Source organism: Doryrhamphus excisus, chromosome 15, assembly GCF_030265055.1.
Source record: "Doryrhamphus excisus isolate RoL2022-K1 chromosome 15, RoL_Dexc_1.0, whole genome shotgun sequence".
Lineage (NCBI taxonomy): Eukaryota > Metazoa > Chordata > Actinopteri > Syngnathiformes > Syngnathidae > Doryrhamphus > Doryrhamphus excisus.
Window position 1 is genome coordinate 13,341,086 of NC_080480.1, and position 27,456 is coordinate 13,368,541.

Below are 27,456 nucleotides of genomic sequence, written 5' to 3' on the forward strand. Positions count from 1 at the left end.
AATGACGTCATGTATTGCATAGTCTAAAAATAACAGGAAACGGAAATAATCTCGACTGAATATGAAAAGGTTTGGAAGCTAGGTCATACAAAACACTGGACGGCGCCCGTGGTTCGATCCCTTTCGGGATGGAGAAGAAGCGTTTCTGAAAGAAAGTGTACTCGACGAAGTAACCACTGAGCTAGACCAGCGCGACAGTTCATGAATAAAATAGCTCTTATGACGATGTTCTAACTTCGTCAGCTAAACATGGATAACTTAACAGGAAAAGAAGAATAGAATAGAAAGTAGAATAGTGGTTATGTTGTTTTGTGAAGTGTGGGTGTTTGCTAAACTGCGACTAGCAAATAAAACAACACAATCTTCTGACTAGTGTGCCCTCTAGTGGTCTAAATGAGATACTACAACCATTGATACTACTAAAAGAGTAGGAGTAATCGTTTTGTTATTTAGTCAACCCTTTTTAAATGAGTTTTAATGAGTTTTCTTGAAAAGTTTGGAGCCTCTTCTCAAAAAAGTCAAAAAAGTGCCGTGTAAAAAGAAAAAAAGTATGGAAATAAATCATTAAAGACAAGAAAACATCCACAGCACAATTCCAGTTATGCTAAATGAAGTACATTTTATTTTTGTCCTTTTTTAGTACATAATCATTTTAGAAACATAAGACTTTTTCAAGCAAAGATCTACCCGGAAAGAAACATATTTACAAACAGGAAAAAAAAAAAACGTTTGAAAGTTGAAATGTACAAACACTCAGTGCGACCTGGTAGGGAAACTGGCAGGTAAGTTACATAATATATATATTTATAAAAAAAAAAATCCCATAAACAACAACAATGACAGGAACAACATGAACAGTTCTTGTTATAAGTAGAATATGGAGTGGAAATTGTGAACAAAAACAACCAAGAGCAACTAGTAGTAGAAGTCGTAGTAGTAGTAGTATTTGCTACAAGAGCGGTGCTTGTGTTCTGTAATATAAAAATGGTTATTTTTGAACTACGTAAAAACCCAAACTGGAGGCCCTAAGGTCCCTTGTGTGTGTGTGTGTGTTTTGGGGTGGTGGGGTGGGGGGGCGTCATCCTGGAAATGAGTCCAAAGTTAAAAGGCGCAGCGCTACACAGTAGCGTTCCTTCCTTCCGTCTCTTCTAGCATCGCAGGATGACACTGCAGACCACCAACGTTACACATTGAGCTGATCAAAAAAATGAAATTTGTAAGGAAAAATTATTATTTTTTTAAAAATAGCAGCTGGTGAGCAATAGAATGAGGTGACACTAAAAAAAGGAATGCGTGTATTAACCAATGAAACAAAGATAAAACAATAAAAAAAGGCAGTGACGGGCTGACTTTGAAGGCACAATAAGTCCTTTAAAAATGATAAAGTAAAAGTCAGTGAGAGGCTACAGTGAAGGAATTGTTTGTTTTTAAAGGCCACTCCTGTTCCATAAATATCCATTGTGGCTTATATCCACCTTTTAACTGGAGGCCAGTCACTGGAAGTGCTTCAGACACCCAACTACATTCTTAAATCTTAATACTCCAATGAAAAAGCACAATGACAACACATCAGCTATGCTTGGGGGAGGGGGCCTAAATAAATAGCAGGAGGCGGTGAGCAGGCCTGAACGATAAATTAAATTAGGCGACATAAAAATAAAGGTGGTTCAAAATTACAAAAAAAAAAAAAAAATAAGATGGTGGCACATTTTTTTTATTTTGAGTGGAACTAGGACAGAAATTAGCTAAATAAAAACAATAAATAAAAAAATAAATGAATTCCCTTCAGCTTTTTATCTACTTTAAAATGTTTGTTAGTTTTACAGAGTATCCCAAAGTCTTTGAAATAAAAGACTTGGTTTTCTTCATATACTTATTATTTTTTTTCTTAATAATAAAGTCCATCTGTGACAGAATTACTTCATTCAATTGTCTGCTGTTTTCCAGACAACACACATTTCCCTTTACTGTTTGTTTTCCGCCTCTGCTATCATTACACAAGCAGACGCTCCTCAGCATAAAGTCAATCCAAATCCAATAAAAAATCTTGGAAACAGGCTGACACATAAACACAGACGGGCCCCCGAGAGCCAGTCCTCAATTTCTTGTACCCCACGTCCCTTCTTTCTACGGCCGTGGACTATAAGACTCATGCAAAAACCTGCATCTTTCCGTTGGCCGCTTCTGGGATTTTTGGAATTTGGGTCTGGGAGGAGCCGGCGACGGCCGGGCTGGGCGTGGAATCGGACCAATCGGAGACACACTGCGGGGAGGGGCTGGACCAGGGCTCGGGGGACTCTGGCGACGGGGTCAGGTACGGGTGCTCGCTGGGCAGGTGGAGGTAATGCTTGGGCGTGGCGTCGAGCGCCGACGAGTAGCTGTGCTGCGAGGGTGGCGTTGGGTAATCTTCCGCCGCCGCATTGCTGTTGCTGCTGCTGCTCGGTTGAGGGGGAGGAGCCTGAGCGGGTGGGGCCACAACAGCTGCCGGCGGTGGTTGGGGAGTTTGCTGCGTCTGCATCTGTTGGAAGAAAGGTGGCGGGGGCTGCGAAGTCTGGGGTGTGGGCGGGGTGGAGGTGCCCATGCGGGCCATGTTCTGCTGGCTGCTGATGGAGTGGCTCAGGAGCTGCTGCTCGGCAATGGAGGGCAGCTTGACCGGGCTGACGCTGGGGGTGGAGGTGACGGGCGTGGGCTGCAGCATCGTGCTGCGGTACATCTGCTGGTGCATCAGCATGTTCTGCTGCTGCTGCATGACGGAGCTCTGGGGGTGCATGGGGGCCTGGCTGCTGTGCACCAGGTTGACCACCTGCTGGCTGCACTGAGAGGACGGGGGCATCCGGCTGTGCCAGTCAAAGGGCACGCTGACCGGGCTCACCATGCCCATGTTGAGCCCCATCTGGCCCGAGCTCAGCACGTACCCGTGGTTGACATCCGACGGCATGGAGACGCGGCCCTGCAGGGACATGCCTCCGTTTCCCAGGTCGCTGAGCTGCGCGAGAGACACGGTGAACGGGCCGCCCCCGTCCAGCATGTTCCCGTGCACCATGGGGGTGCTCGGGACCGACATGGACGAGTGGAAGAGCCCCGGTGACGGCATGGCCACGGGCGAAGTGGGATTGGTGATGTAGCCGGCGTTGCTAGCGCCCCCGTGGGGCGAGTCCAGTGAGTCGACAGGAGAGAGTGTGACGGAGCTCTCCAGCAAGGCACTCTGCATGTCCAAGGTCAGCTTCTTGTTCCGCGCCTTCACCGACTCCTTCAGACTGCTGGCGTGCTGACCTCCCAGGTTGGAACCCTTGGCGCCGGGGCGGCGGTTCTTCTTGCCCTGTGGGGTGGTCTTCAAGCTGGGCAGGAATGCGCTGGGCGGACACATGAGGGGAGAGAGCGTGTGGCCGCTGGAGAGGTGAAGTCCGGCCCCGCCGTGGCCCTGGGGGCTCCTGACCGTGTTGTACTCGTCCAGGATCTGCACAATGTCATGGTGCATGCGGTCCTGAGCGATGTCTCGGGGGAGCCTGTCCATGTGGTCTGTGATCTCCCGGTTGGCAAAGTGAGCCAGAAGGACTTTGACCGCCTCGCAGCTTCCCTCGCGAGCCGCAAGGAACAGCGGCGTCTCCTCCTGTGGGAAGACACGGGAAGTTGAAGCCACAACTCGCAGCTTGTAGAAGACGACAGGAAGTGGAATGTTCGTACCTTTAGGTCCTGCATGTCTTTGTTGGCTCCGTTCTTCAGCAGGGCCACAGTAGCATCCACATTGTTGACAGCAGCAGCCCAGTGAAGGGCAGATTTACCTGAAGGACAAACGCAAACTGGCTTTAATATTTGGCTTTTAGATGATTACTATATCATATTTTGCTTTACATTATGCTGGATGTCAAATCCGCACTGTTGCTTACCAAGTTCATCAACTGCATTGACGTCTGCGTGACAAGTGATGAGCTCCTCCACCATTCCTTCCACTGCCAGTCGGGCGGCCAGGATGAGTGCAGAGGAGCCGTCGTACATGCGAGCGTCAAGGTCTGTGGCACGGTTTCTGATGAGAATCTAAGACAAAAGAAAGACGATTAGTCTACATCAGGGGGCTCAAACTCAATTTACTTGGGGGGCCACTGGAGCTAGGGTCTGGGCGAGACTGGGCCGCAAAAAAAACAACCAAAAAACGCATAAAAACAGAAAAATGAATAAACTTTGCTTTGGTTTGGATTTTCTACAAGAAAAGCTCTGATAAAACATTCCATGTTCTCAAATATCTTAATTTTTATTTTTCTACACAAAATAAGATGAAAAATAAATAAATCAAGAATAAAGAAAATCAACCTGCAAACTACAGAGCTAGCGACCTAAAGGGTAGCCTTCAAGTTATTTCCTTTAAACTTAAATAGCCAAAAACTTACCACTTCCACACGGATAGGGAGGATAACTATTTAACCTTTAACATGAACATTAATCAAACGTAATGATTTTTTCTGGGTACATGATACCATACAGCATTTATATCAAACTAACATTAAACTTTCATATCAAGGCGGGGGCCTCAAACTAGTGTCCTGCGGGCCACATTCATATAGACCCCTGGTCTATATGATATTTGTCAAGATGCTTCAAGCTAACATGATGGCTGCTAAATGTCACTTTACCTGGAATACGCCCTGCGCATCGGCGGCCACAGCGGCATGCAGAGGTGTACGCCCGGTGTTGTCCTGAGCGTTGGCGTCTGCCCCGGCGTCCAGAAGTCTCTTAGCGGCATCAGCACGGGCGTAGCGGGCCGCCAGGTGGAGCGCGGTCTCACCAGTGCGGTCCGTCTGAGCGGCAAGGGATGCACCCTGGTAGATGAGGTCGGAGATTATGTTGGCCGAACACTCCTCGTTCTCCTCCTCCTCCGCCACCTCTGACTCCAGGCCACCCCCGCAGAATGATGCCAGCATCAGTGGCGTAAAACCATCTAGTTAAAAAAAAAAAAAGTTAGGAATAGCATGGCACAGCAACAGGTGGCGCTATTGCTCCACATTGTGAGGCAGCGTCCTCTAATTAGGACATTTTACTAAGTCAAATAACATTGTATAAATATTCATTCATTCATTTTCTACTGCTTATACTCACAAGGGTCGCGACCATGCTGGAGCCTATCCCAGCTGTCTACAGGTGAGGGGGGGTACACCCTGGACTGGTGGCCAGCCAATCACAGGGCACATATAGACAAACAACCATTCACACTCACATTCATACCTATGGACAATTTGAAGTCGCCAATTAACCTAGCATGTTTTTGGAATGTGGGAGGAAGCCAGACTACCCGGGGAGAACATGCAAACTCCACACAGAGATGGCCGAGGGTGGAATTGAACCCTGGTCTGCGTGCTAACCACTCGTCCGCCGTGCAGCCCTGTATAAATATTTAAATTCATAATATAACAGTTTAATATCGGCCAACTCTGTGTGGAGTGTGCATAAGTTTTTTTCAATCCGGGCTGCACGCTAGTGGTTGGCATGTTGGCCACGCAGCTAGGAGACCAGAGTTCAATTCCACCCTAAGCCATCTCTGTGTGGAGTTTGCATGTTCTCCCCGTGCATGCGTGGGTTTTCTCTGGGTACTCCGGTTTCCTCCCACATTCCAAAAACATGCTAGGTTAATTGGCGACTCCAAATTGTCCATAGGTATGAATGTGAGTGTGAATGGTTGTTTGTTTATATGTGCCCTGTGATTGGATGGCGACCAGTCCAGGGCCCGAAGACAGCTGGGATAGGCTCCAGCACCACCCTCATGAAGATAAGCGGTATAAAATGAATAAATGAATTAACAGTTTAATGTATATTTTCTTGACCTTAAACACAAACTGCATGTCTAAAAAAAAAAATACCAACCTGGTCCTCGGACATTAACATCCATGCAGTCGCTTTCAAACTCCCCTTGAGGCGGCGTGAGAGCCATGGTAGGGGGCACACGGATATCCGCTGCAGCCAGATGATGCTGCGTCCACTGCCGGCTGTCCACCGCATCTTCACCTTCTGATAGAATGCTGGGCTCCTCCATCTATCACAGAACCAGACAGTCATAGGACCTAGCTCTTGTTCATATATATATATATATGAATAATATATAGTGTATATATACCTTTAGTCTTTTGGGCTCTGGGCAGTCTGCATCCATCCACTGGTCACTATGATCTCCCAGCAGAGATTCTTCAACCGTTTTGGGCATATGTCTGTTGGTGAGGATGGGAAACATGAATAAGGATGAGAGATATTACCCCGCATAAGTAAACAAATATTCCTCAACACACGTACTTCATTCCCAGAGCATCCTGGCCCACCGGTTCCCTCCTGTTCTTGTTACTGCTGGGCTCCTTTTTAAGGAAGAAACCCTCCGGGAACCACAGAGTGCTGTGCTCCCTCTTTCGGCGGGAAATCAACATGCCGATCACCATGATGACCAGCAGGAAAAGCAAGGCGATCCCGACCAGCATCAGCTTGCCCCACTGAGGAATGGGGTCGGGTTCAACTGGGATCCTTTCACCTGTGGGAGACACCTGTGATTGCAGATATGTTCCTCGTGGTTCTTCCTAAGTTCCTCGTGTATTTCTACTCACCTCGGACTTCTTTGAGAGGATATGGGAAGCGGAGCATTTCCACAGCCGACAGCGCTCCGAGGTAGTCGGCTGCACTTTCAGGGGATGGGAAGCAGTCATCGGTGCACAAGCGGTTGTCGATCTCCAGGTACACAATCGAGCTGTGGGAGTCGAGATGAGACAGACGGGTTAGTCTGAAGCAGAATCCAACATCTATTCTCCATCATCACACACAACTGACCCGATGATCTCCTGCTGGGGCTGCAGCTCCCGCTTTAAGCGTGCTTCCCGTCGGGTGTAAGGACGGATCATCGCCTCCCCGTTGTGGTCCAGGCGGAAGCGCAGTGTGGTGTGAAGGATGGCGCTCAACTTGAGCAGGAAAGCCGTGCTGGTGCGGAGGAGCTCCTCGGGAGGCAGGAGGACCACCAGAACCAAAGCACCATCGACAATGTCTTCTGGAACCTTCTGGGCGCAGTCCAGACCGTCCCAGCCACACTCCTCTGTGTTGCAGCCTTGGTCACACAGGCCGTCGGCGTAGTGGTCGATGCAGTAGGTCTCATATATTGGACTGGAGAGAACACAAGTTCATGGTAGAGACGGAACATGAAGACAAGGAAAAGGAAAAAAGGCAGCATTCCGGATCTTCATGGTTATTGATCACTTTTTGACAATAAGATCATTCAGGTTCAGAATCTGGATCCAGATCATTCATTCATTTTTACCGCTTATCCTCACAGGGATATCCTCATTCCTATTCCGGGGATGCTGGAGCCTATCCCAGGCGGGGTACACCCTGGACTGGTGGCCAGCCAATCACAGGGCACATATAGACAAACAACCATTCACACTCACATTCATACGTATGGACAATTTGGAGTCGCCAATTAACCTAGCATGTTTTTGGAATGTGGGAGGAAACCGGAGTATCCAGATTATGAACCCATTAAATTTAATCAGATTCCTTACAGAAAGGATCAAGATGCAGAAGCCAGATCTGGATCAGGATTAAACGTGGCACTAAATTGGAGATGCACAAAATCTGTGCATGTCACAATAATGATTTGGATCCAGATCAGGATTCAAAGTCAATCAATCTATCATTCAGTCATTCAAAATCCAACAAATGTAATCCTATTCAGTTGCTTAAAAACAATCCGATTTGAATCCAGATCGCAATTAAATTAATCAATTTGTGCTTTGGTCATCATCAATTCAGTGGTAGCAAACAATCAGGAGACAAAAACTCACTTGCAAACTTTCTCTTTGGTTTTGCAGTCGAAGTTGTCGTACAAACACTCAGCATTGTTGCACGACTCGTCACACTGGCTGTTATTGAACACCCGCCAGCAGCGAGGGTCCGCACACCGGGCCCATGGGTTGACGGCCAGGGAGCAGTCGCCGCCATCCCAACGGCAAGCCAACGTGCTGCACTCCTTGTCGCAAACTCCGTCGTTGGCTTTGCCGTGACAGTCGGCTAACGGGCATGATGGCGTCGGGATCTCGTTGAGTCGGCCGCCCTGCTCGCAGCGTTTCCCCGTCCAGCCGCTGGGACATTGGCAGTGGAAGAAAGGGAAGCTGGTCTCTTCGGTGCACAGTCCGCCGTTGCGACAGGGCTGGGAGGAGCACCCCTCGTTGCTGCGGTGACCGCACTGCGGCCCGCCGTAACCCGGCAGGCAGGTGCAACGCGCCCCCCGCGTGGTGAGAGCGCAGCTTCCCCCGTTGTAGCAGGACAGCTCCCGGCAGGACATGCTTCGTTCACAATTGGGACCAGTGTAACCCTGAACACAAGACACCGATAAACAACCAGCAAGATAAACTAACTGATGGAGGGGGCGTGGACTTACCAGCTGGCATGTGCACGTGTAGCCGAGAGCAGAACTGGATGCAGAACATGCTCCTCCATTTTGACACGGCTGAGATTCACATGCACTGAACCTGTTTTGACACCTTCGGCCTAAGACACAAATGAGAAAGATCACTCAAGGAGAAAAGTCAAGGCAACATGGAAAGGACTTTAGCGTTTACACTGCACATTTATTTAAAACAGGATCCAGTTCCAGGCATGATGGGGTTAAAATGTGGCAAACGCAGAACAAGAAGAACATCTTGAACCAATATCAGCGCTTACCTGTGAAGCCAGGCTTGCACACACACTGGTAGTCATTAGGCAGCTGAATGCAGTCCAAACTGTTGGTGGGGCTGCAGGGGTTCGAGAGACACTCGTTGATGTCTCCTTCACATCGTTCGCCGGTGAACCCTGGTGGACAATTGCAGCGGTATCCGCCTACTCTGTCCATGCAGGTGCCGTTGTTGAGACACTTGGGAGTTGCGCCGCGCAGTCTCAAGGGCGGGGCGCAGTCGTCTTCGTTGATCTCACAGAGAACACCTTGAAGGAAAGATGGTGGAAGAGTTAATAAGGAAGGTCTCTTTCTAAACAAGATCTTGCATGCATACCCAGCGTGCCAGGAGGACAGGAGCAGATGTAATGTCCGACTAAATCGATGCACGTGCCTCCATTTTGGCAAGGATGAGACTGACACTCGTTGATCTCCAGCTCACAGTTCTGACCAGTAAAACCTGGCATACACTGAAATGACACAAGATTGTTTAGTTGCATGACTACATACGTCAATCCAATCCACGCTGTCTTCTCATGGACTCACGTCACACTGGTATCCTCCAACATATCCCCTGCAGGTGGCGCCATTGCGGCACGGTTTGTCCTCACAGTGATCCACTTGGCTCTCACAGTAGCTTCCAGTGTAGTCGCCGGGACACTTGCAGTAGTGTGTGTTGCCCGTGTTGACGCAGTGTCCGCCATGGTGGCACAGTTCGTCTGTCTGGAGTCCTGGTGAGCGAGACAAAGGACTTGAGTGACTGTAGCATTTGACCCAGACAGGACAGTGAGTTTAAAAAAATATATATACCTCTTTGGCGAGCTGCTGTCTCACAAGAGACCCTGGGGATGTCACAGTAACGTCCTGACCAGCCATTAGCACACTCGCAGGAGAAGGACGAATCTTTTTGCCGACATCGTCCTCCATTCTGGCAGGGAGAGGAACGTCTGCACCAGTCGACTGATGTCTGGCAGCAAAGGATATAAGCGTATATTAGACCAGATATCCAACTTATAATAACTATGTTTGTTGTACCTGACAGCGGGTGCCAGCGTAGCCTTTGGGGCAGGTGCAACGGAAGGACTCCAGGGCGTCCTGACAGATGCCACCATTAAGACAAGGCTGGGAGTCGCACTCATTGACCTCGTACTGGCAGTGTGAGCCGGTGAAGCCTGAGCGGCACGTGCACGAGTAGCCATTGATTTTGTCTGTGCACGTCCCTCCATTAAAGCAAGAGCTGTGAACGTCAAGGTTAAAGTTAGTGTTGGGGGTCAGGGTTATCGAACACCGGACATCAAGTATGTCTGCACACGTACCTTTCGGTGCAATCTGGTATGTTGGTTTCGCAGTGGATGCCAGTGAAGCCGGGCCTACAGGTGCAGGTATAAGAGTTCACATAGTCGGTGCAAGTGCCTCCGTTTTTGCAAGGCAAACTCTGGCATTCGTTGATCTCCAGAGCACAGCGAGGCCCCGTGAAGCCCGGCAAGCAACTACAGTGGAAAGAGTTGATGCCATCTGTACAGGAGCCTCCACTTAGGCACGGATCTGTTTTCACAAAGCGACAACAATAAGGGTATGTCGATGTAACTGGCAACAAACAAAGATACCATTCTTATGGCCACTCACTTGGGGAGCAGTCATTAATGTCTGTTTCGCATGTGGACCCAGTGAAACCGGGCCTGCAGGAGCACACAAAAGATCCAAGTGTGTTGGAGCAAGTCCCGCGGTTCTTGCAGGGACTGGAGAGGCATTCGTTCACGTCTCTGTTACACAACTGCCCTGCAGATGACAAAAACAAGACATGCTTAGATTTGAATCTATGGCGATGAAGACGAATAGGATCCTGATGCTAACCTTGCCAACCAGGCTGGCAGTTGCACTGATAACCCAGGTAGTCTGGGGTGTGTGTGCACACGGCCTGATTTGCGCAGGGGTTCGGCGAGCAAGGGGTGAGCACTTCGGCGCAAGTGGGTCCACTGTAGGGAAGCTCGCACAGACAGGTGAAACTCGCCACCCCGTCCACACATGTACCCTTGTTCAGGCAGGGGCTGGACGCACACTCATTGATGTTCACTTGGCAGAGGTTACCTGTTGGAGGAACACACGTATGATACCTTCAATATGAACTGATTCAACGGCGGAGTGTACTGTGTGTCACTATGGCTCACCTCTGAAGCCCTGGCGACACTTGCAGGTGAAGCCATTGAGCTGGTCGATGCAGGTTCCGGCATTTTGGCAGGGGCTTGGCAAGCAGTCGTTCCTGTCTAGGTCACAGTTCTTCCCCACCCACCCTGGCTCACAGTCACAGCGGTAGCTGCAAAGACACAAGAAGAACCTGTAAGACAAACTTCAAACTCAAATGCAAAAAGTGAACCAAAAGCTTGCATACCCGTTGATGTCGTCCCTGCATGAGCCATGGACGCAGGGGCTGCTGCCACACTCGTCCACCTGCGAGTAACAATACGGGGGCTTGAATCCCTCCGGGCACTGGCAGTGGAATCCATTCTCTTCATCCACGCATGTGCCTCCATTCCGACAGGGGCTTGATGTGCATTCGTCTATCTCCACATTACACTTTGGACCTGAAGAGTAAACAAGTGTTAAAAAAATGTTAAATATGTTCATATATAATATTAATATATTCAAAACTACATACCAGTCATGATACATATCACTATATTGACAGTTACTATGGTACTCATTATGTCATTGGATGGTCATATCATCTCGTACTTCGGTATGTGATGAAAATAAAATAAAAAAAATAATTAATAAAATTAAAAAAATTAAAAATACTTAAACTATATTATGAAAGCAGGAAGTGAACAAATGTAACAGTTACTGATTGTAAAAGTACCAGATGGAGGGGTAGGATTTAATAAGCTTTGCTTCTTCCCACTCCTGTGAACTGATTATGTGATGCATTCAATTGTAATAAAACCATTACCATGACCATTACATACCGGTAAAGCCTGGCTTGCAGACGCAGTCGTAGCGGTTGATGCCATCTTTGCAGATACCATAGTCACATGGGTTACTGGCGCAATCATCAAAGTTGATCTCACAATTGGTGCCTTTGTCAAAAGCAAAAAAAAAATACATTTTCCCAACATTAAAGGATGGCCTCAAATGTGATGTTTAGTGATGTACATATAAGCTATTGCATCGTCTTATTACCTGATGTTCCGTGCTGGCACTGGCAGATGTACTTGTTGACCAGGTCGACACATTTGCCTCCATTTTGGCAAGGGTTGCTGTGGCACTCATTGAGCTGGTTCTCGCAGCGGTAGCCAGTATATCCGGCATCGCAGTTGCACGTGTAGCTGGCAATGCCGTCTACGCAGGTGCCGTGGTGGCATGGGTCTGGCTGGCAGTTGTTGATGTTGCTCTCGCACAGTGTGCCCTCGTACCCTAAAAAGAGAAAGGATTCTTTAAATTATCGATTGTTGCTCTAAATGTGCCCATAATTAATCTTCTGCTTCATTTCTACTTTGAACAAACTTCTATTCCCTGCGTTTGTCTTCCAAAAAAGCAACTCTGGGTACTGATGGCTGTGGTTTCCATGCCAACGGGTATCAGACAAGTGTTGGTTTGTTTGGTATGTGTATGGTGCTCTGCTGAGTTGGGCAAAGCAGTAAAGAAAAAGTCCTACACAGGACCCCTCCAAGCACCCCAGGCCTGCTTTTGTTCTTGGTGGCGGAGGGAACAATGGGCTGCACCACGTCAAACAGAGCCACTTCACCCTGCAGAGTGGGGAGGGGGGGCCCACAAACACAAGGAATACCAAGCAGCTGGCATTTGAAACAATGAAGCAGACCCCTCGTATAGGCAAAGGCCCAACTAAAAGGCTTCATATCAATACACAGTTAACTAACCATATAACACACTGTTCTGTGACTGAATGTGTTTGCTTAAGTTCTGATAAAACTGCAGATGTGAAGGAATGAGGGTTCGGGGACGCCATAAGGTAGTGGGCATATGCGTGTGTGTGGGAGGGGGGGCATAGAACAAATGAACAGATGTCGGGGTGATGACCAAGGTTCTTTTCTTGGCAACTGCTGGTCCTTAGTGACCCCATGATCCTGAGAGGGATCCGTGTGGGGGGACAGGGGGGATTAGGGGTGTCAAGTCAGTTTGCTTGGCCAGTAGACTTGCAGAGACATAAGTGAATCCTCCTAAGGAAGACCACAGGAACTCCGAACTAGCATCCCTTTTCTCCTCGGTCCCTTACCTTCAGCACAGCGGCACTCAAAGCCGTTGGGTCGGTCGTAGCACTTGGCTCCGTTCTGGCAGGGCGTGCTGGCACACTCGTCGATGTCGATCTGACACATGGTGCCCGTGAAGCCTGGGACAGTCAAACAGAGAGGCGACAGGTCAGAGAGAAGGTCTAGTGGCTCAGGTCAGAGGGCACTTTTGTCTCTTCTTAAAGGGCCAGAGGTCTCGGGCTTGGTCAGTGTGGTGATGTCTGGCTAAGACTGGTTAAGGAAGCGTCATCTGTGCACTTTGGGCTGCCATGTAAAAATCCCATGACCTTGGTGATGTTTCAAGGTCATGCAGTAGTCTTAATATGAGGGGCATCTACCAAGAAATTTGCTTTAAATGTAAAACCAAATATAAAAACATACAACTTTTTTACTCCCGAACCTTATATGCTAGGACTACGTTAAAAAGCCATAGCATTTCAGTATGTGGAATCAAACTATGGAATGGATTGAGTAAGACCCTCAAACAATGCACAACGATGAGTGAATTCAAGAAACAAAACAAGCAGTTGATGTTTGCTAAATACAAGGATGAAGAGTCTTGAACCAGTCATGATGTGCTATACATATCACTATATTGACACTTACTATGGTACCCATTATGTCATTGGATGCTCATATCACCTTGTACTTCGGTACAGGACAAAAAAATAAATAAAAAATTAATAATTTTTTTTTTAACTATTTTGGAAAGCAGGAAGTGAACAAATGTAACAGTTACTGATTGTAAAAGTACCAGATGGAGGGGTAGGATTTAATAAGCTTTGCTTCTTCCTACTCCTTTTGGACATGTGGAACTGTGAACTCATTATGTGATGCATTCAAGTGTAATCCGATGCATGTTCAAATGAAATAAAACCATTACCATAACTTGTACACAAAGCAATGCACTGCTATTAAACCCCAATGTTTTTTATCTTGTCTAGAAATTTCTCCCCCACCTCAATGCACTCGACAAAACACCCACTGTCACTTTAGGGCGTTTATCCAAACCACCACTAAAATCAGAATCTTCTGGCATTTTTATGAAGAGCATTACCATTTTATACAGCGTTAGACCAACAATTGTGCCTACATGTAAATATACATGAAGAAAGTTTCTTTTAAGCCTTGAGAAACTGTGCAGCCTTGAAATCAGTGGGCAAAGTGCCCAGACGATGAATCGCTGCATTGGTAGCACGCTGCTCCCTTGATTAACAATGTGTTGCTGCTGATGGGGGTGGTGGGGTTGGTGGGGGGGTGTTAGCAGAGGAGACAGTGGGATTGTTTTCTCGTCCTCCCCCTTCCTACATCAACTCCACCGGCTCAATAGCTAGATGGGGAGGCGCAAGGGAGGAGAGGAGGGAGGGGGGAGACGTCTGTCCCAGATGTAAATTGCGGACCTGGAAAAGAATCTCATTAGCAGGACTGCTGTTCCCCCCCCCCACCCCCCTCCCCCCTCCCCACCCCACACGCCTCACGAGCAGCAACAAGCAGGGAAGGTTTGAGGAGACTGCTGTCCTTTCTACATTCCAAAAGGGAGGGGAGCGAGGGTCACAACAGTGTCTTTGTTTCGGCAAGATGATAGGCAGCCTTTCTGGGCTTCTTTTTTTTTCAAATACATAAGTGGTTTGTCGTCATCGTCTTTGATTTTGGGGACATTTTAAGTCATAGCATACACAAATGTAGTTTACATGTATGGCATGTCGTTTTTTATGGATTTCAACCTTTGTTGAAACTGTCACTGCCAAGGAATCGATTTTACTAACTCATTGATATGACATTATAATGTGTACTTTTTCTACTTTAGTTAACCAATAGTACTTTTTTGTCAACATTATATTCAAGTTCAAAATGAATAATGTTGTAATTATATCTTTTCTGGAGGTGACTTTCTTGCAGTTTCTGGTGGCTTTATTTTCTTTGCATTTAGGCATTTTGTCTTTGCAAGTATGGAAAGTTGATTTTCTGGAAAACTGTGCACCGTAAACATTATTTCAATCTTAATTTGGGGTATTGTCTGTCTAATGTATGTATGTCTAATTTCAAACTAACATAATACTTTTTGTGTCTACTTTATTGTCAAGTGCAATATTCAGTAGTAATATTCATTGATATTGTGCCTTTTCCGGAAAGTACTTCCAAAAGGCTTGTGATTGGCTGACGTTGTCTTGGCTATAGCTACAGTTCCACCTCTGCTCTGCCAGCCTGTGTTTTTATGTAGATATGTTTTGTAGTCGTGAAAAAGCTCAAGAATAGCATGCATGTCCCTAGATAAGACAGGCAAAGAAATGGTCACTCGTCTTACCGGGTTGGCAGGTGCATGAAAAGCCATTGACCATGTCTCGACAGATGCCGTCATTCACACATGGGTTACTCTCACAGTCGTCAATGTCGGTCTCGCAGTAAGTCCCCGTGTAGCCTAGAAGACAAGAGTTTGAGAACATATATATATATATATTCATGTGTGGGAATGTACTGATATGAGTTCTCCACCATGGGAAAAGTTTCTCTGGGAAAAAAAGGTCTCTCTCATGGGGACCACATTGAATCTCCTGACCTGAAATCCTAACACGTTAACTGTCCGTGGAGCATTGCCACGCCCTGGGTCAGTGCCCCATTCACCAGATGCATGTTATACATTCTGGGTTAGCAAACTATGAAGGCCTCCTCCATTGAGGTGAAGCTGAGTGTGGAGCAGAGCGCTGTCCCTGGGGAGCGCCTAGCATGGAATCCCAAATCAGCGACTCTGCGTGTGCTTTGCCAGGCTGGTGCATGATGATGATGATGATGAGTAGGAGGCGGAGGGTGAAGAGGAAGGGCCTGTCTCTGGAAACCAAAAAAAAGGGGGAAGGTACGGGGGGGAGAGGCTCTGGGAAAAAGGCCTCCTTTCCCTCTCTGTGTGTATGAGGGTGCAAAGTGGAGCACAGAGGGGCCCTATTGTTCCGCTCCATTCCCACCACTCGACTACTCATTACTATTCACAGCACACCGCTCCCCCTAACTGCTCGGCCTCTCTCACATCCAGTCCTATAGAGCCCCACTCCCAGCTCTAATTTGTATAGTTCCCAAAACCCCGGGATGCATGTAGGACTGTGCGTGAGAGTTTCACTGTGTTTTTGTCACAGAGAGTCCAAACCATCACTTTGTCCACACTAATACCCTGTCTGGCTGTACAGTGCCCCACAACAGCAAAGGGACTCCATTACATAATAGCCCACTCTAGATAATTCCCCTTTAGCTGAAAGCTCTTGATACCTGGCATGCAGATGCAGGTGAACTCTCCAATGCGGTCCAGGCAAGTGGCATCGTTCTGGCAAGGCATCGACAGGCATTCGTTGATGTCGATCTCACAACGTGGGCCCGCGTAACCGCGGCCGCACTGACACTGGAAGGAGCCTTCCGTGTTTACGCACTTCCCAAAGTGCTCACATGGGTTTGCACCTGTCGGGGCAGACGGACGTTACTTGGTGATGAATAGAAAACAATCCGATATGTTGACAAACAACACGTTAACAAGACATACCGATGGAGCATTCGTCCATGTCCTGGTTACAAGCCCCTCCCACAAAGCCAGCAGGACAGGTGCAAATGGCACGGCCGTTAAGGGGGTTGGTATCGCACACAGCCCCCTCGTTGCAGGGATTGCTCACACATGCATCCTCCAGGTGGCACAGCAGACCTTATGGAAGGAGAAACATCAGTGTAGTTAATGAAGTATTATCAGAGGTATACTACTAAAAACTACTGCAAGTTGTCAAGACTGTCCACTTACCTGTCTTGCCGACTGGACACTCGCAGAAAAAGGAAGCGACTCTGTCATGGCAGGTAGCGCCGTTGAAGCACACAGCTATGGCGCAGTCGTCGATATTCTCACTGCAGTCGTCGCCCGTCCAACCATTAACGCAGACGCACGTGTGCCCCCCGATGGTGTTGAAGCAAGTGCCCCCGTTGTGGCAGGCATTTGGTTGCATGAGACATTCATTGACATCCTCAGCGCAGTATTGCCCTGGTGAGATGCTAGCATGTTAGCTCACATGGTCTCATTCATAAGTTAGACATACTTTTAATGTGATGCGTTGTACCTGTCCATTCAGGTGGACACTGGCAGTTGTATGTGTTAACTCCATCCACACAAATCCCTCCATTCATACACTTGTGGCCAGGACAGTCGTCCACGTTATTCTCGCAGTTGTGTCCCTCAAATCCTGAGACAGACGCAAAAAAAAACGGGTTATGAGAAACAAACACAAAATATTCAATTAAGCTAACATAACTTCATGGCACGTTTCCCACACTACGGGGGAGGGGGGGCGTGAGGCAGTAAAAAGGGTTGAGAGTGTGTCTTGACTGTTTACATCCTCTCTTGATGGTTCCCACACGACGCCGGCATCAGCCACGATTGGCCCTTTCGGAGGTTTTTGCGCTCCCCGCAGTGTTTGCTTGTTTTATAATCTCTCAGTTTCAATGACTTCCTTTCTGGCAAGAGACATTTCCTGTCGGCTCCCTAGTGGCAAGCCAGAAGGGTCCATAAAGTAAATTCCTTCTGTTGTGAACATAGTGGAGCAAGGGAGCGTGGGCAGGCGGGAGGGCAGCCTCCTCTAACTTCTCCCACCATCACCATTTCTCATCGGGGGCTATTAATAGCAGACGGGAAGTTGACCTGCGACGGAGGAGTAAATCCCAGCATCGGAGCTGAGATGTACGTCATCAGCCTGGGAAAAGGCTTCATTCCTGGGAAAACAGTGGGCTTGCACTATGTGATAGTGATGGTTTGCATGTGTGCAGACGGGACAGTTTGGTTTCCCACTGTATTTCCTCACTAGGGTACCAGCTACGTAAATGATATCATACCGGTGCCCCATACAGCTACCACTGCAAGGCTTGTACAAATTTTGTAAATAATCAATGAAAAAGTCTTGCGTGATCAGTTTTTTTATCATACCTGGGAGGCAGGCACATTCATAGGAATGATCACTGGTCTGTCGACAAGTCCCTCCATTGAGACACTGAGAGGGGGCGCAGGGCAGCGTGGACACTTCGCACGTCTTCCCTCTGTACCCGGGTAGGCACTGGCAGCGGAAGGACCCGTGCGTGTTAATGCAGACGCCGCTGTTGAGGCACGCTCCCGGCTTGCGGCACTCGTCCACGTCGCTGTGGCAGTTCTTTCCCTGGAAGCCAGGTGGGCAGGAGCAGTTGTAGTGGTTATTCCAGTTGGCACAGCGGGCACCGTTGGCACAGGGACTGGTGGCACAGGCGTCAATAAGCGAGCAGTCTTGGCCTGTAATTAAAGGTGTGTACAGCTTAGAACTGAATATTCTCCAAGAGCAGATCTTCCTGGGGAATTCTGATCGGCGTACCTCTGAAGCCTCTCTGGCACACACAGCTGTATTGTGGGATACCGTTGATGACTTGGCTCTTGCAAGCGGCCCCGTTAAGGCAGGGTGATCGATGGCAAGGATCCTGGTGCTGACAAAGGGGGCCGATGAATCCTGGCCGACATCTGGACAAAACAATTTACACAGAAGAGTCAAAACAGGTAAAGATGCAAACCTTTGGATCCAAGCAATTCCCATCACGGTCATTAATGCACCACAGCTGGCATTCCGGATCCTGGACACCTCCTTCTTCCTGACTCACACTGTGGTGACCTAGGCGTCTACACCCTGGAATTATTTCATATTAGCGCCGGGTCCTTCAAAAGTACAATGTGGTTTTCTGGAGTGAGCGACGCACTCGTAAATGCAGCCAGGCCATATCCTCGTTTACCAAACACACAATTTGTGTCCTTTCCAGATGGAGAGACCCATTTTCTGTGTGTCAGCTAACATTCCTCGGCTGTTACAGCTTTTTCCGCAGGTCTGCTCTAAAGGACTAGTAACACACCCAGTGACGGCTGCCAGGAAGCCCAGTGATTCCACCCCGATGCTGACATGAGAAATATGGGGATTGCACTCAGCGTGTGTGTGTAGGAAAAGGCAGCTGTGATTTTTGGAAACAACCACCACCGCCTCGTCCAAGTGACGTTAGCTGTTTTACCTTCCACCTAAACATCGAAACAGGCGAATCTCTCAGACTGATGAGAGTTCAGACACGGTTTGAGCAAACTTAGTTTGAGTTAGTAACCTGACACCCACAGTGGAGCCTCTGGCAGGGGACAAGCCCCCTCTTCAAACGGGCTGTTTGATGCCGATGACAGAGCTGAGTTTTGGTTCACCCTGAGGCTCTGTCTTTTCTTTCAAGGGATAACAACCCTAGGGCAATGGATTTTCCTCTCTTCTGTTTGCATCACTCCATTGTTGTGCCCCCCCTGCAACCTCCACAAAACAAACAGTTTGGGAGCAGGCCAGCATTTCTGGAACATGACTGTTTTTTTGATGTTTGGCTTTCATTGCAGCTTTACAAGGGCAACAGCATAAAAGGAAACCCACAGGCCTGGGCACAAAGGACTGGTCCACAAAAAAGAGACATTAGAGCGCAGTAAAGTAGCTGTGATGTACTACTGTAGTAGCATTCATTCATTCATCCCTAAAGCCTATCCTGGATGACTTGGGGTGAAACGTGGATTTAAGGTGGACTCAAGCCCATTACGAACAAAAATCAATGACATGAACCACTACGCTATCCAAGCCCCGAATTTGATTGTGACTTTAAGAATGGAAGCTAAAGCTGGCTCAGCTACTACAGCGTCCATCTTTGAAGAACCCCCGCCAAACCCCCCCCACAAAAAAACGCCAGCTTGGCTTTCCCTTCCTCCCCTCACGCGCAGAGAGGTCAAATGTCAGAGGTCCCCCGTCTGATTGTGATGATAATGTCACTCAGGCTGCAGGGAGAGGGGTGGGGCTACTCTGCAGGAGAGAATGCAACCGGTGGGGAGGAGAGGGTTTGGGGGGGGTGCTGGTCCAGAGGGAATGCCATGTCATATTTCCTGTAATCCCTTGTCCCCGCTTTGAAAACACAGCGCTCTCTCCGAAATGCAGGATCCCCGTTACCCTGGCAACGGCGCAGACGAAAGAGCAAGCCTGACACTCAACCAATCACCCACCCACCCCTTTGGTACCCATGGCTATTTGTCATGGCTTGGCTGGGTTTATTTAGAGGCAAATTAACTATGTCTGGAATCTCGGGGGTCAGGACAAAAATGAAAGAACTCACAGAGGCCCTTGATAAGAGATGCCAAAAATGGATTGGGAGTTTTGGTAAGATGATTAATAAACACCTTACACCCAAAGTGAATACAAGCTAAAAATGAAAAATCTAATTTTATTTCTAATGATCTGACAAATTAGTTTTCCTTTTGTTCAATTGTGTATTGGAGCATCCCAGCCCAAACAAACATTCCTGTCTAGTCCTTACTCATGGCCAGTGTGCTTCTCCCATAACACAACTGATATCAACTCCAACAATTTGGTGGCAGTACACCTGAGCATCTCCTTATCAGAGCCTTGTGGATTCCACTACTCCTGGGAATGCTGCGTTTTTTTTCTCCTTTCAAGATGGATACGAGGGGCAGGTGCAAGCTGCTGTTGTGCACTGGGGGCCCTCGGGGTGCCGACTTCTGACCTTTTGAGCAAGAGGACGCCAGATGATGATGATGATGACGAGATGGAGGAGGTCTTTAGAGCGGTGTTGGCGCAAGCAAGGACGGTCAAAAGTGGCTAATCTCTCAGGAGTCAAAACATGACGGATTTTACCAGCTGCAACCCCCCCCCTCTGATACTGTGCATCTGTCCACATCTGTCACTGTGCTACTGTCAAGTACTCTCCGAGACAAAATAAACCCCTGTTTGGCTTATGGGACTGGGCCAAGACACACATACACAGACCACTTCACACCACGGAAGAGACATCCTGTAAAAAAACCATGCATGGATTCAAAGGCACCACAGCAACAAATGCATGCAAACGACAATCGCATGCCTGAACACAAAGAGGAGAAACTTACAACCAGGGTGGTAGCATGAACCCACAAAAGTTGGCATCCAAACAGCGGATTGCAGAGGAAAAAAAAGGGAAGAAGTTGATTTAAAATCTGCTATCTCAGTGGTATGGACATTTGAATTTATGTGAGCGAACACTTGTCACATGTGGAACCCGATGCCGCTTTTCCTGCTCTCTGGCTCATTGAAGCATGGGTAACCTGAGCTTCAGACCCCTCCTGTACAATAGCCAGAGGTCAGAGGGTCACTCACCTGTGAACAAAGACTCTGTAATCTCTGACACAGTTCATACTCGCAGTCAAGCTCCACAAAGCAACAAGTATCGTATCTCTGAGGGCATTTCCTGAGGAGAACAGCAACAATGGCGCTAGAACCTAAACATATATGACTATGAGGGACTGCAAAGAGGGATCTAAAAACCTAAAAAGATCCATATTTCAACATCGGATATCCATAGTGACACAGCATTGCCAACATGAGGCCATCCACTTCCCCCCTGCTTCCAGCGGTCTTGCTCGCCACATTGCATGGCAGGGTTGGGGGGGTTGTGGAGTGTTTTGTGGGCCCCCAAATAAAAGAGCCAAAGTAGTCAGAACTCCTTTGTAAGAACAGGTTTGAAGGAGGAGGGAGAGACGGGGGGGGAGCAGTGACCCAAACAGCTAGTCTTTCAGGTCTGGGCTTCCATGGACCAACAGGCCTAGGCTGTCGCCTGGCAACAGTATCCCATGGTGAGAGGGGAGCCTAAGTGGGGGGGATAAGGGAGGAGGGGTGTTGGGAATGAGGGTTTTGTGAGGACAGTTTGAGTACTTCGAAGGAAGCTCACGACACACGACCGCTTGGAAAACCAGTAAAGTTCCTCCTTTAGGCCTCTCTTCTTGGAGCTACACTGAGATAACACCACACTGCGCTACCTTGGATGGACTCCTTCTGCGAGGTGTCCAGCACAATAAATATCTACTATTCTTTTGACAAATTGGCCCCAATCGCCGATAGATTTTCAGAGGCTGCTCCCTGACATTTTTCAAATAGCAGCAAAAAACCACATGACACGCATCCCAAGGCCGAGGTCTTTCCAAACATTCTGCATCAGACAGAACCACAAACCCTCTGCAGCCCCCAACCACCTAAGCGGAACCAGATTTGTGCAAAACTTTGAAATTCAAATCCAAAAGAACTTATTTCTACGATGAAAGTCAAAGGCCCTGTCTGCAGAATCACATAAGACTAAGTCAAATCTGGACTTTATTCTCTTTTGAATAAAATCAACCATACACTACCCAGGGTCTGGAAACCACAATGGAGATATCCACGAGGAAAGAGGCAAAGAATCGAGGTGATAACCTCAGGAGAGCAACATGCGGAATGTCAATGAACTCAACCACTACAGAATCAATGATCAATTATTCCACTTAAAAACCAAAGCCAAAAGCCAAAGTGAAGCAGAGGAGCATCATGCTTTGAGTGAACGACTCTGATTAGACAGGAAGTGTAGAGCAGAAAGGTCAGAAGGCACCACTTCCTGTGACAGGGCCTGGGAACCACAGCTCCCGGTCTTTTATAAACCAAAAAAAAAAACTCCAAACCATCCTCCCTACAACCTCACGGTCTGATAGGATATATGTCCTCCCATTAACGAATCTTTCTGCAATACGTCACGACGTTCCAAAGACCGGCTTCTCAATGAGACTACAGCAAAAAGGCATTGCTAAATAGGCTGAAAAGATGCGACGTACAAACAAAAACCTGTAAGTTCCAAAGGGACAGGAGGAGGAATCTTAGTTAGCATTCCTGTCTAATCCGCCGTAAAGATGCCAAAAGAAAACACAGACTCGCTAGCTGCTGCTGTGAACAAACACAAAGGCCATCTCTCCTTGCATCCCGCCAGACAGGACGCTTGTGACCCGGCACTGATGCAGTAAATGCCCCAAAAATAAGTCCGTATAAGACTTCATACCACCACTAGTGTGTTTGCTAACTATCCAAATAAAAATGTCTTGAGGGCCTGGGAGTAACCACGGGGTTATGACACAACACTCACAATTTATCCACTTATTCGGCAGCTAAGGCCAAAGGCAACACATTAACAAGTAAAAACACTGAGAACCATCAGTTCTGCACACATTGGCGGCCATTCTGTTTTAAGGGAGGACAGCACTGTTTTACGTCTGTTTCTAATATGTACTTAATGTCGGTCTAAGATATTTAACTATTATTGAACATACAGTAGATTTAGGGGTAACTGTATAGTTGGTAAAATCTATTCCAGGTACCAGATTTCATTGGGAGAGTACATAAATTTCCCTTCGTGGGGCAGTTAGCATTGTGCCCTATGAATTCTGCCTAGCAACAAGTGTGACATGAGTAGGAATCTGTTCATTTGTGTTGCTTCGATGGATCCCAAATGGTTTGTCATAACCAAAGTCCGCACTTCGTCACCTTGGTTAGAGGCAGGGGCTCCTGTGGGAGACTCAACATGTGCTAGCGGGCTAGCGACTTTCCTACCATGAGCTTGTTTCTCCCAGTATGGGGGCCAGCATGCTCCTCAATGGCAGCACCTGGTCCTATGCTGTCCCTTTGTTGAGATCTGACTTCAGTGGATTACCATCACAACATCCACCAGCTGTCCTCTACACTGCAACACCCCCCCTTCGCCACCCCCCTCCTAACCAGCCACCCGCTACTTGTTCCGCCGACCTCCCCCCCCACCCTTGAAAAGTCCGGCTACTCCAGCTGGATCATCTCTGAGTGACACTCTTCCAATCTGCCTAATTATCTCTCCAGCGCTAATACCGCCATCACTTCTGCAGACTGCAGTATCTTTTTTTTTTAAGATTACTTGAATTTGAGTCTTTAAACTTTGAAATCACTCAGGCTATATCGGGAGTTATGGTGGTCTGGAGCCCCTGCAGCCCCCCTCAAAAGCATTTTTATCTGTTTTTAATGTTTTTGGGGGATATTTTGCTGATTGGCTTAGATAAATCAAATGGTGCTACTGTCTAAGGCATCCACTTTGACTCAACAAGTAACCAAAAATGGTTCCTTATCCATTTGTCTTATTATGACTAACATAACGACAACGAAAGGGCAGGCGCCGCTCCCAAAACTGGACTTCCTGTCATTGCACCTTTTAAAAAAAAATCTACATTGTTAGGACACCATGCAGTCTTTCATTGTCAAGTCCAAAAGCTTCATAAAAGTCACCCTGCGACCAGTTCAGGTGTCACAAAAACCAACAATACATGACATTCTGACACTTTACACTGCTTCTAAAACGAACGCCACACCATTCTAGTTAGCTATGGGTTGGACTCCGACCTGCGGCCCTGTAGTGACACACCTGTGTAGGAAGAGGCAAGTCATAAATAGACGTATAAAAGGCGGGGAATGTTGTTTTGATGTGATACTGTGACATCATGGCTGCACAGGACACAGGATACGCTGCTTATCTGGGACAAGAACAAAGTGACTTGCCGTATTGACAGTTTAGTGGCGTCACGTAGGAGCCGTGAGATAAAACACATCAAATTTTGAGATGATTCTTTACATTTTTTAAGGCTTTTGAATTTCTAACCATTTTGTGTTGAAACAATCATATTAAATCAAATTTCTGAGGCTTTTTTCCACCCCTATCAGCTCACTCTGTGTGTACTGTGTATCAGGTATCTGCATGAAGAAAGGATCTTTTATATCTTTGTTCTTTCTGTCCTGGGGGGGGGGCTTGGCTAGGTAGATACAGGTGGGGTGTCACCTCACTGCCAGATGGGTCCAACCACTCCAGTTTGAGATATATAGTGTCCCCATTACAGGAGAAACTGTTGTAAATATTTATGTGCTGTGTTCATTCATACGTTCCATTTAAATGTCAAAAATTGTGCAATGCACATGATTTAAAAATCTTAAGTCACCTTTAAAAGTGTCTTTCCGTTTCCTTGCGATGCTTAAAAAAATAACCGGCTGTGTGAAATGACACATTGAACAACTTAATGACACTCCTGCGGCAAATGATTGATAAAAACGTGGGCGGCGGAAGCTGCCAATGCGGACCGACATGCAGTCCAGTTACACATTTGTGATGAGTCTAGTCAGTTTGGAAAAAAAAAAAAAAGATGGAGGATTAGTCTTATCGTTTACGGGTGAAAAGTGCTTTTCTGATGTGGATCCTGACCTTTAACCTCCTCAGTCACACACACACTAAGGGGCGTTTTTGGAGGGAAGCAGGTGGTGGTTGCGGTGACTGGATCTTTTTAGACAGTAACACTCAAGCATGTACTCCTCAAAACAAACAAAAAAAAAGCTACAAGGGGGTTTAAAGGGAGACAACCCCCCCCCTTCATGGGTAAGACACTGGAGGCTATTTCACTTGACCATTGTGATGGCTTTCCCACCACACAAACCCCCATCTCCCTCCCTTGCTCTCCAATTTGAAAAACAAAAGCCTTATCACTGTCAAAAGATGGGCAAAATCAAGTGGAGGGAAATAAAGGGGATTGAACCAACAACCACCACAGGTGTAGAGGCATGTCGGTGATATCCGTTATCTTTCACCACCTTCATCTGATAATTGTGAGTGTTTATTTAATCACTGAAACCAAGACTAGGCCCAAAGTGTTCAATAAGTGAATTAAAAGAAGACTTACATGCATCGGGAGGGCGACTCTAAACACGTCCCTCCATTTTCGCATGGCCTGTATTTATCCGTGCAACGGAAACCTGCAGGAAATGTAAGAAATAAGTTATAGAATAGTATTGAACACATGAAGAAAACTGATGGAGCACCCCCCCCCACACCCTCCTCTAATCAAAGCTGCATGGGGAGCCTTTGCAACTTGTGGCATCCTGCAGCTTTCTGTCTACTTGTAATGCTGATAGACTTGTGTGAAACAAAAAAGTTTAATTAGTTTATTCCTATCAGAAAAAGAGAGGGTATTTCATTTAAAATTATTTTTAAAAGTTGAAACATTTTGCTCATTGAATGCATCTAAAGTTTAAAATATACACATGCAATGCACTCAAAAATAAACTTTATGATTGCTTTATGTTAACTCTTAATAAAACACAATTCCCACTTAATGCACATTATATGATTGCACAATTATTTTAGAATCCACTTCGAGAATCAAGTCCATTCGTGCAAGGAGATACCCTATTCGGAACCTTGTCCGAACATGTCCCCTTAAACAAACCAAACATCACAAAGTAACCACATACCTTCAGAAAGGTGCATAAACAATAAAAACGGCAAAATAATCCATGGAATATTCCCTTCCATTTCGGTGGAAAAGTTTCCAGCACTTGAAGGCGTCCCCCCTTTTCAGTAGAAATACATCCTTTTAGGAAGAAACTTCACGTGAAAATGAAGGCTCCACAGTGGACGCGATGGGCTTTTGTCGTACAATCGAGCCGGGATAGGAGTCGCGTTAAGTCCCCCCCAAAAGAAAGTTCCTCCCGCAGCTCAGCCACGGATCCTTGATGTGAGATTCCTTGGATAACTTTGGCTGGCGGACGATGGAGGGGCTGTGCAAGAGTGTTGACACTCCGCCCCCATGTCCCTCTCTCACTATCTCTCTCTCTCTCTCTTTCTCCCCCTCTCTCTCTCTCTCTCTCTCTCTCACTCTTACACCCACTCGCTCAATGGACGGCCTACAGCCAACACTTACTGTTCACATGCTCTGCATGTGATAAATGTATGCATTTGTCTCTATTAAAACATTTATGCACCTATTCAAAATTAAGTTCATCGCTATAAAGTGCAAAATACACGTGATTCACATATTTAAGATTACATACCTTACAATACCTTATAAAAAAGTACTTGCAAAATACACGTTTTATCTTTTTTTTAAACTATTTTTAAAAATATCTTCCCAAATTTACAATGCTTAGCGCAAAATATTAAAAATTCTTTTAAAAACTTGTTTAAGTGGGCTGCACGGTGGTTAAGTGGTTAGCATGCATGCCTCACAGCTAGGAGACCTGAGTTCAATTCCACCCTCGGCCATTTCTGTGTGGAGTTTGCATGTTCTCCCCATGTACTCCAGTTTCATCCCACATTCCAAAAACGTGCTAGGTGGTAACTCCAAATTGTCCATAGGTATGAATGTGAGTGTGAATGGTTGTTTGTCTATATGTGCCCTGTGATTGGCTGGCGACCAGTCCAGGGTGTACCCCGCCTCTTGCCCGAAGACAGCTGGGATAGGCTCCAGCACCCCCACGACCCTCATGAGGAAAAGCGGTAGAAAATGAATGAATGAATGAATGAATGAATGAAAACTTGTTTAAGCAGGCTGCACGGCGGACGAGTGGTTAGCACACAGGCCTCACAGCTAGGAGACCAGAGTTTAATTCCACTCTCGGCCATCTCTGTGTGGAGTTTGCATGTTCTCCCCATGTACTCCGGTTTCATCCCACATTCCAAAAACATGCTAGGCGTCTCCAAATTGTCCGTAGGTATGAATGTGAGTGTGAATGGTTGTTTGTCTATATGTGCCCTGTGATTGGCTGGCCACCAGTCCAGGGTGTACCCCACCTCTCGCCCGAAGACAGCTGGGATAGGCTCCAGCATCCCTACGCCTAAAGGCCACATAGAAAATGGATGGATGGA

The 27,456-nt window shown here is 47.2% G+C and overlaps 2 protein-coding genes across 2 annotated transcripts in view; one reads left to right on the top strand and one right to left on the bottom strand.

The window, feature by feature from the left end:
• The window catches only part of col5a3a (collagen, type V, alpha 3a), a 168,148-nt gene that overhangs the window by 9,526 nt on the left and 131,166 nt on the right, over positions 1–27,456 (top strand). The window lies entirely within an intron of this gene.
• notch3 (notch receptor 3) lies at positions 600–26,345 on the bottom strand. Its single transcript, XM_058050238.1, has 33 exons — positions 26,064–26,345; positions 25,493–25,565; positions 18,276–18,418; positions 17,861–18,196; positions 17,001–17,123; positions 16,691–16,924; positions 16,442–16,597; positions 16,174–16,359; positions 15,224–15,337; positions 12,906–13,019; positions 11,852–12,085; positions 11,638–11,748; positions 11,064–11,256; positions 10,843–10,988; positions 10,529–10,762; positions 10,301–10,453; positions 9,991–10,219; positions 9,710–9,911; positions 9,485–9,641; positions 9,221–9,405; positions 9,012–9,144; positions 8,686–8,943; positions 8,402–8,511; positions 7,806–8,335; positions 6,799–7,125; positions 6,579–6,718; positions 6,277–6,505; positions 6,104–6,194; positions 5,854–6,022; positions 4,629–4,933; positions 3,888–4,035; positions 3,685–3,782; positions 600–3,610 (listed from the first exon to the last, which is right to left on the bottom strand). The coding sequence occupies exons 1-33, from the start codon at positions 26,122–26,124 to the stop codon at positions 2,150–2,152; spliced, it is 7,383 nt and encodes a 2,460-aa protein (XP_057906221.1). The 5' UTR covers positions 26,125–26,345; the 3' UTR covers positions 600–2,149.

Excerpts from the sequence above, each read along its gene's own strand:
- notch3 (XM_058050238.1), bottom strand. The coding sequence starts at position 26,124 with ATGGAAGGGAATATTCCATGGATTATTTTGCCGTTTTTATTGTTTATG. Across the intron at positions 10,763-10,842 it reads GTGTCGCCAGGGCTTCAGAG|GTAACCTCTGCCAAGTGAAC; the intron begins GTGAGCCATAGT and ends TTCCTCCAACAG. Across the intron at positions 6,023-6,103 it reads CAGAGCCCAAAAGACTAAAG|ATGGAGGAGCCCAGCATTCT; the intron begins GTATATATACAC and ends GTTCTGTGATAG.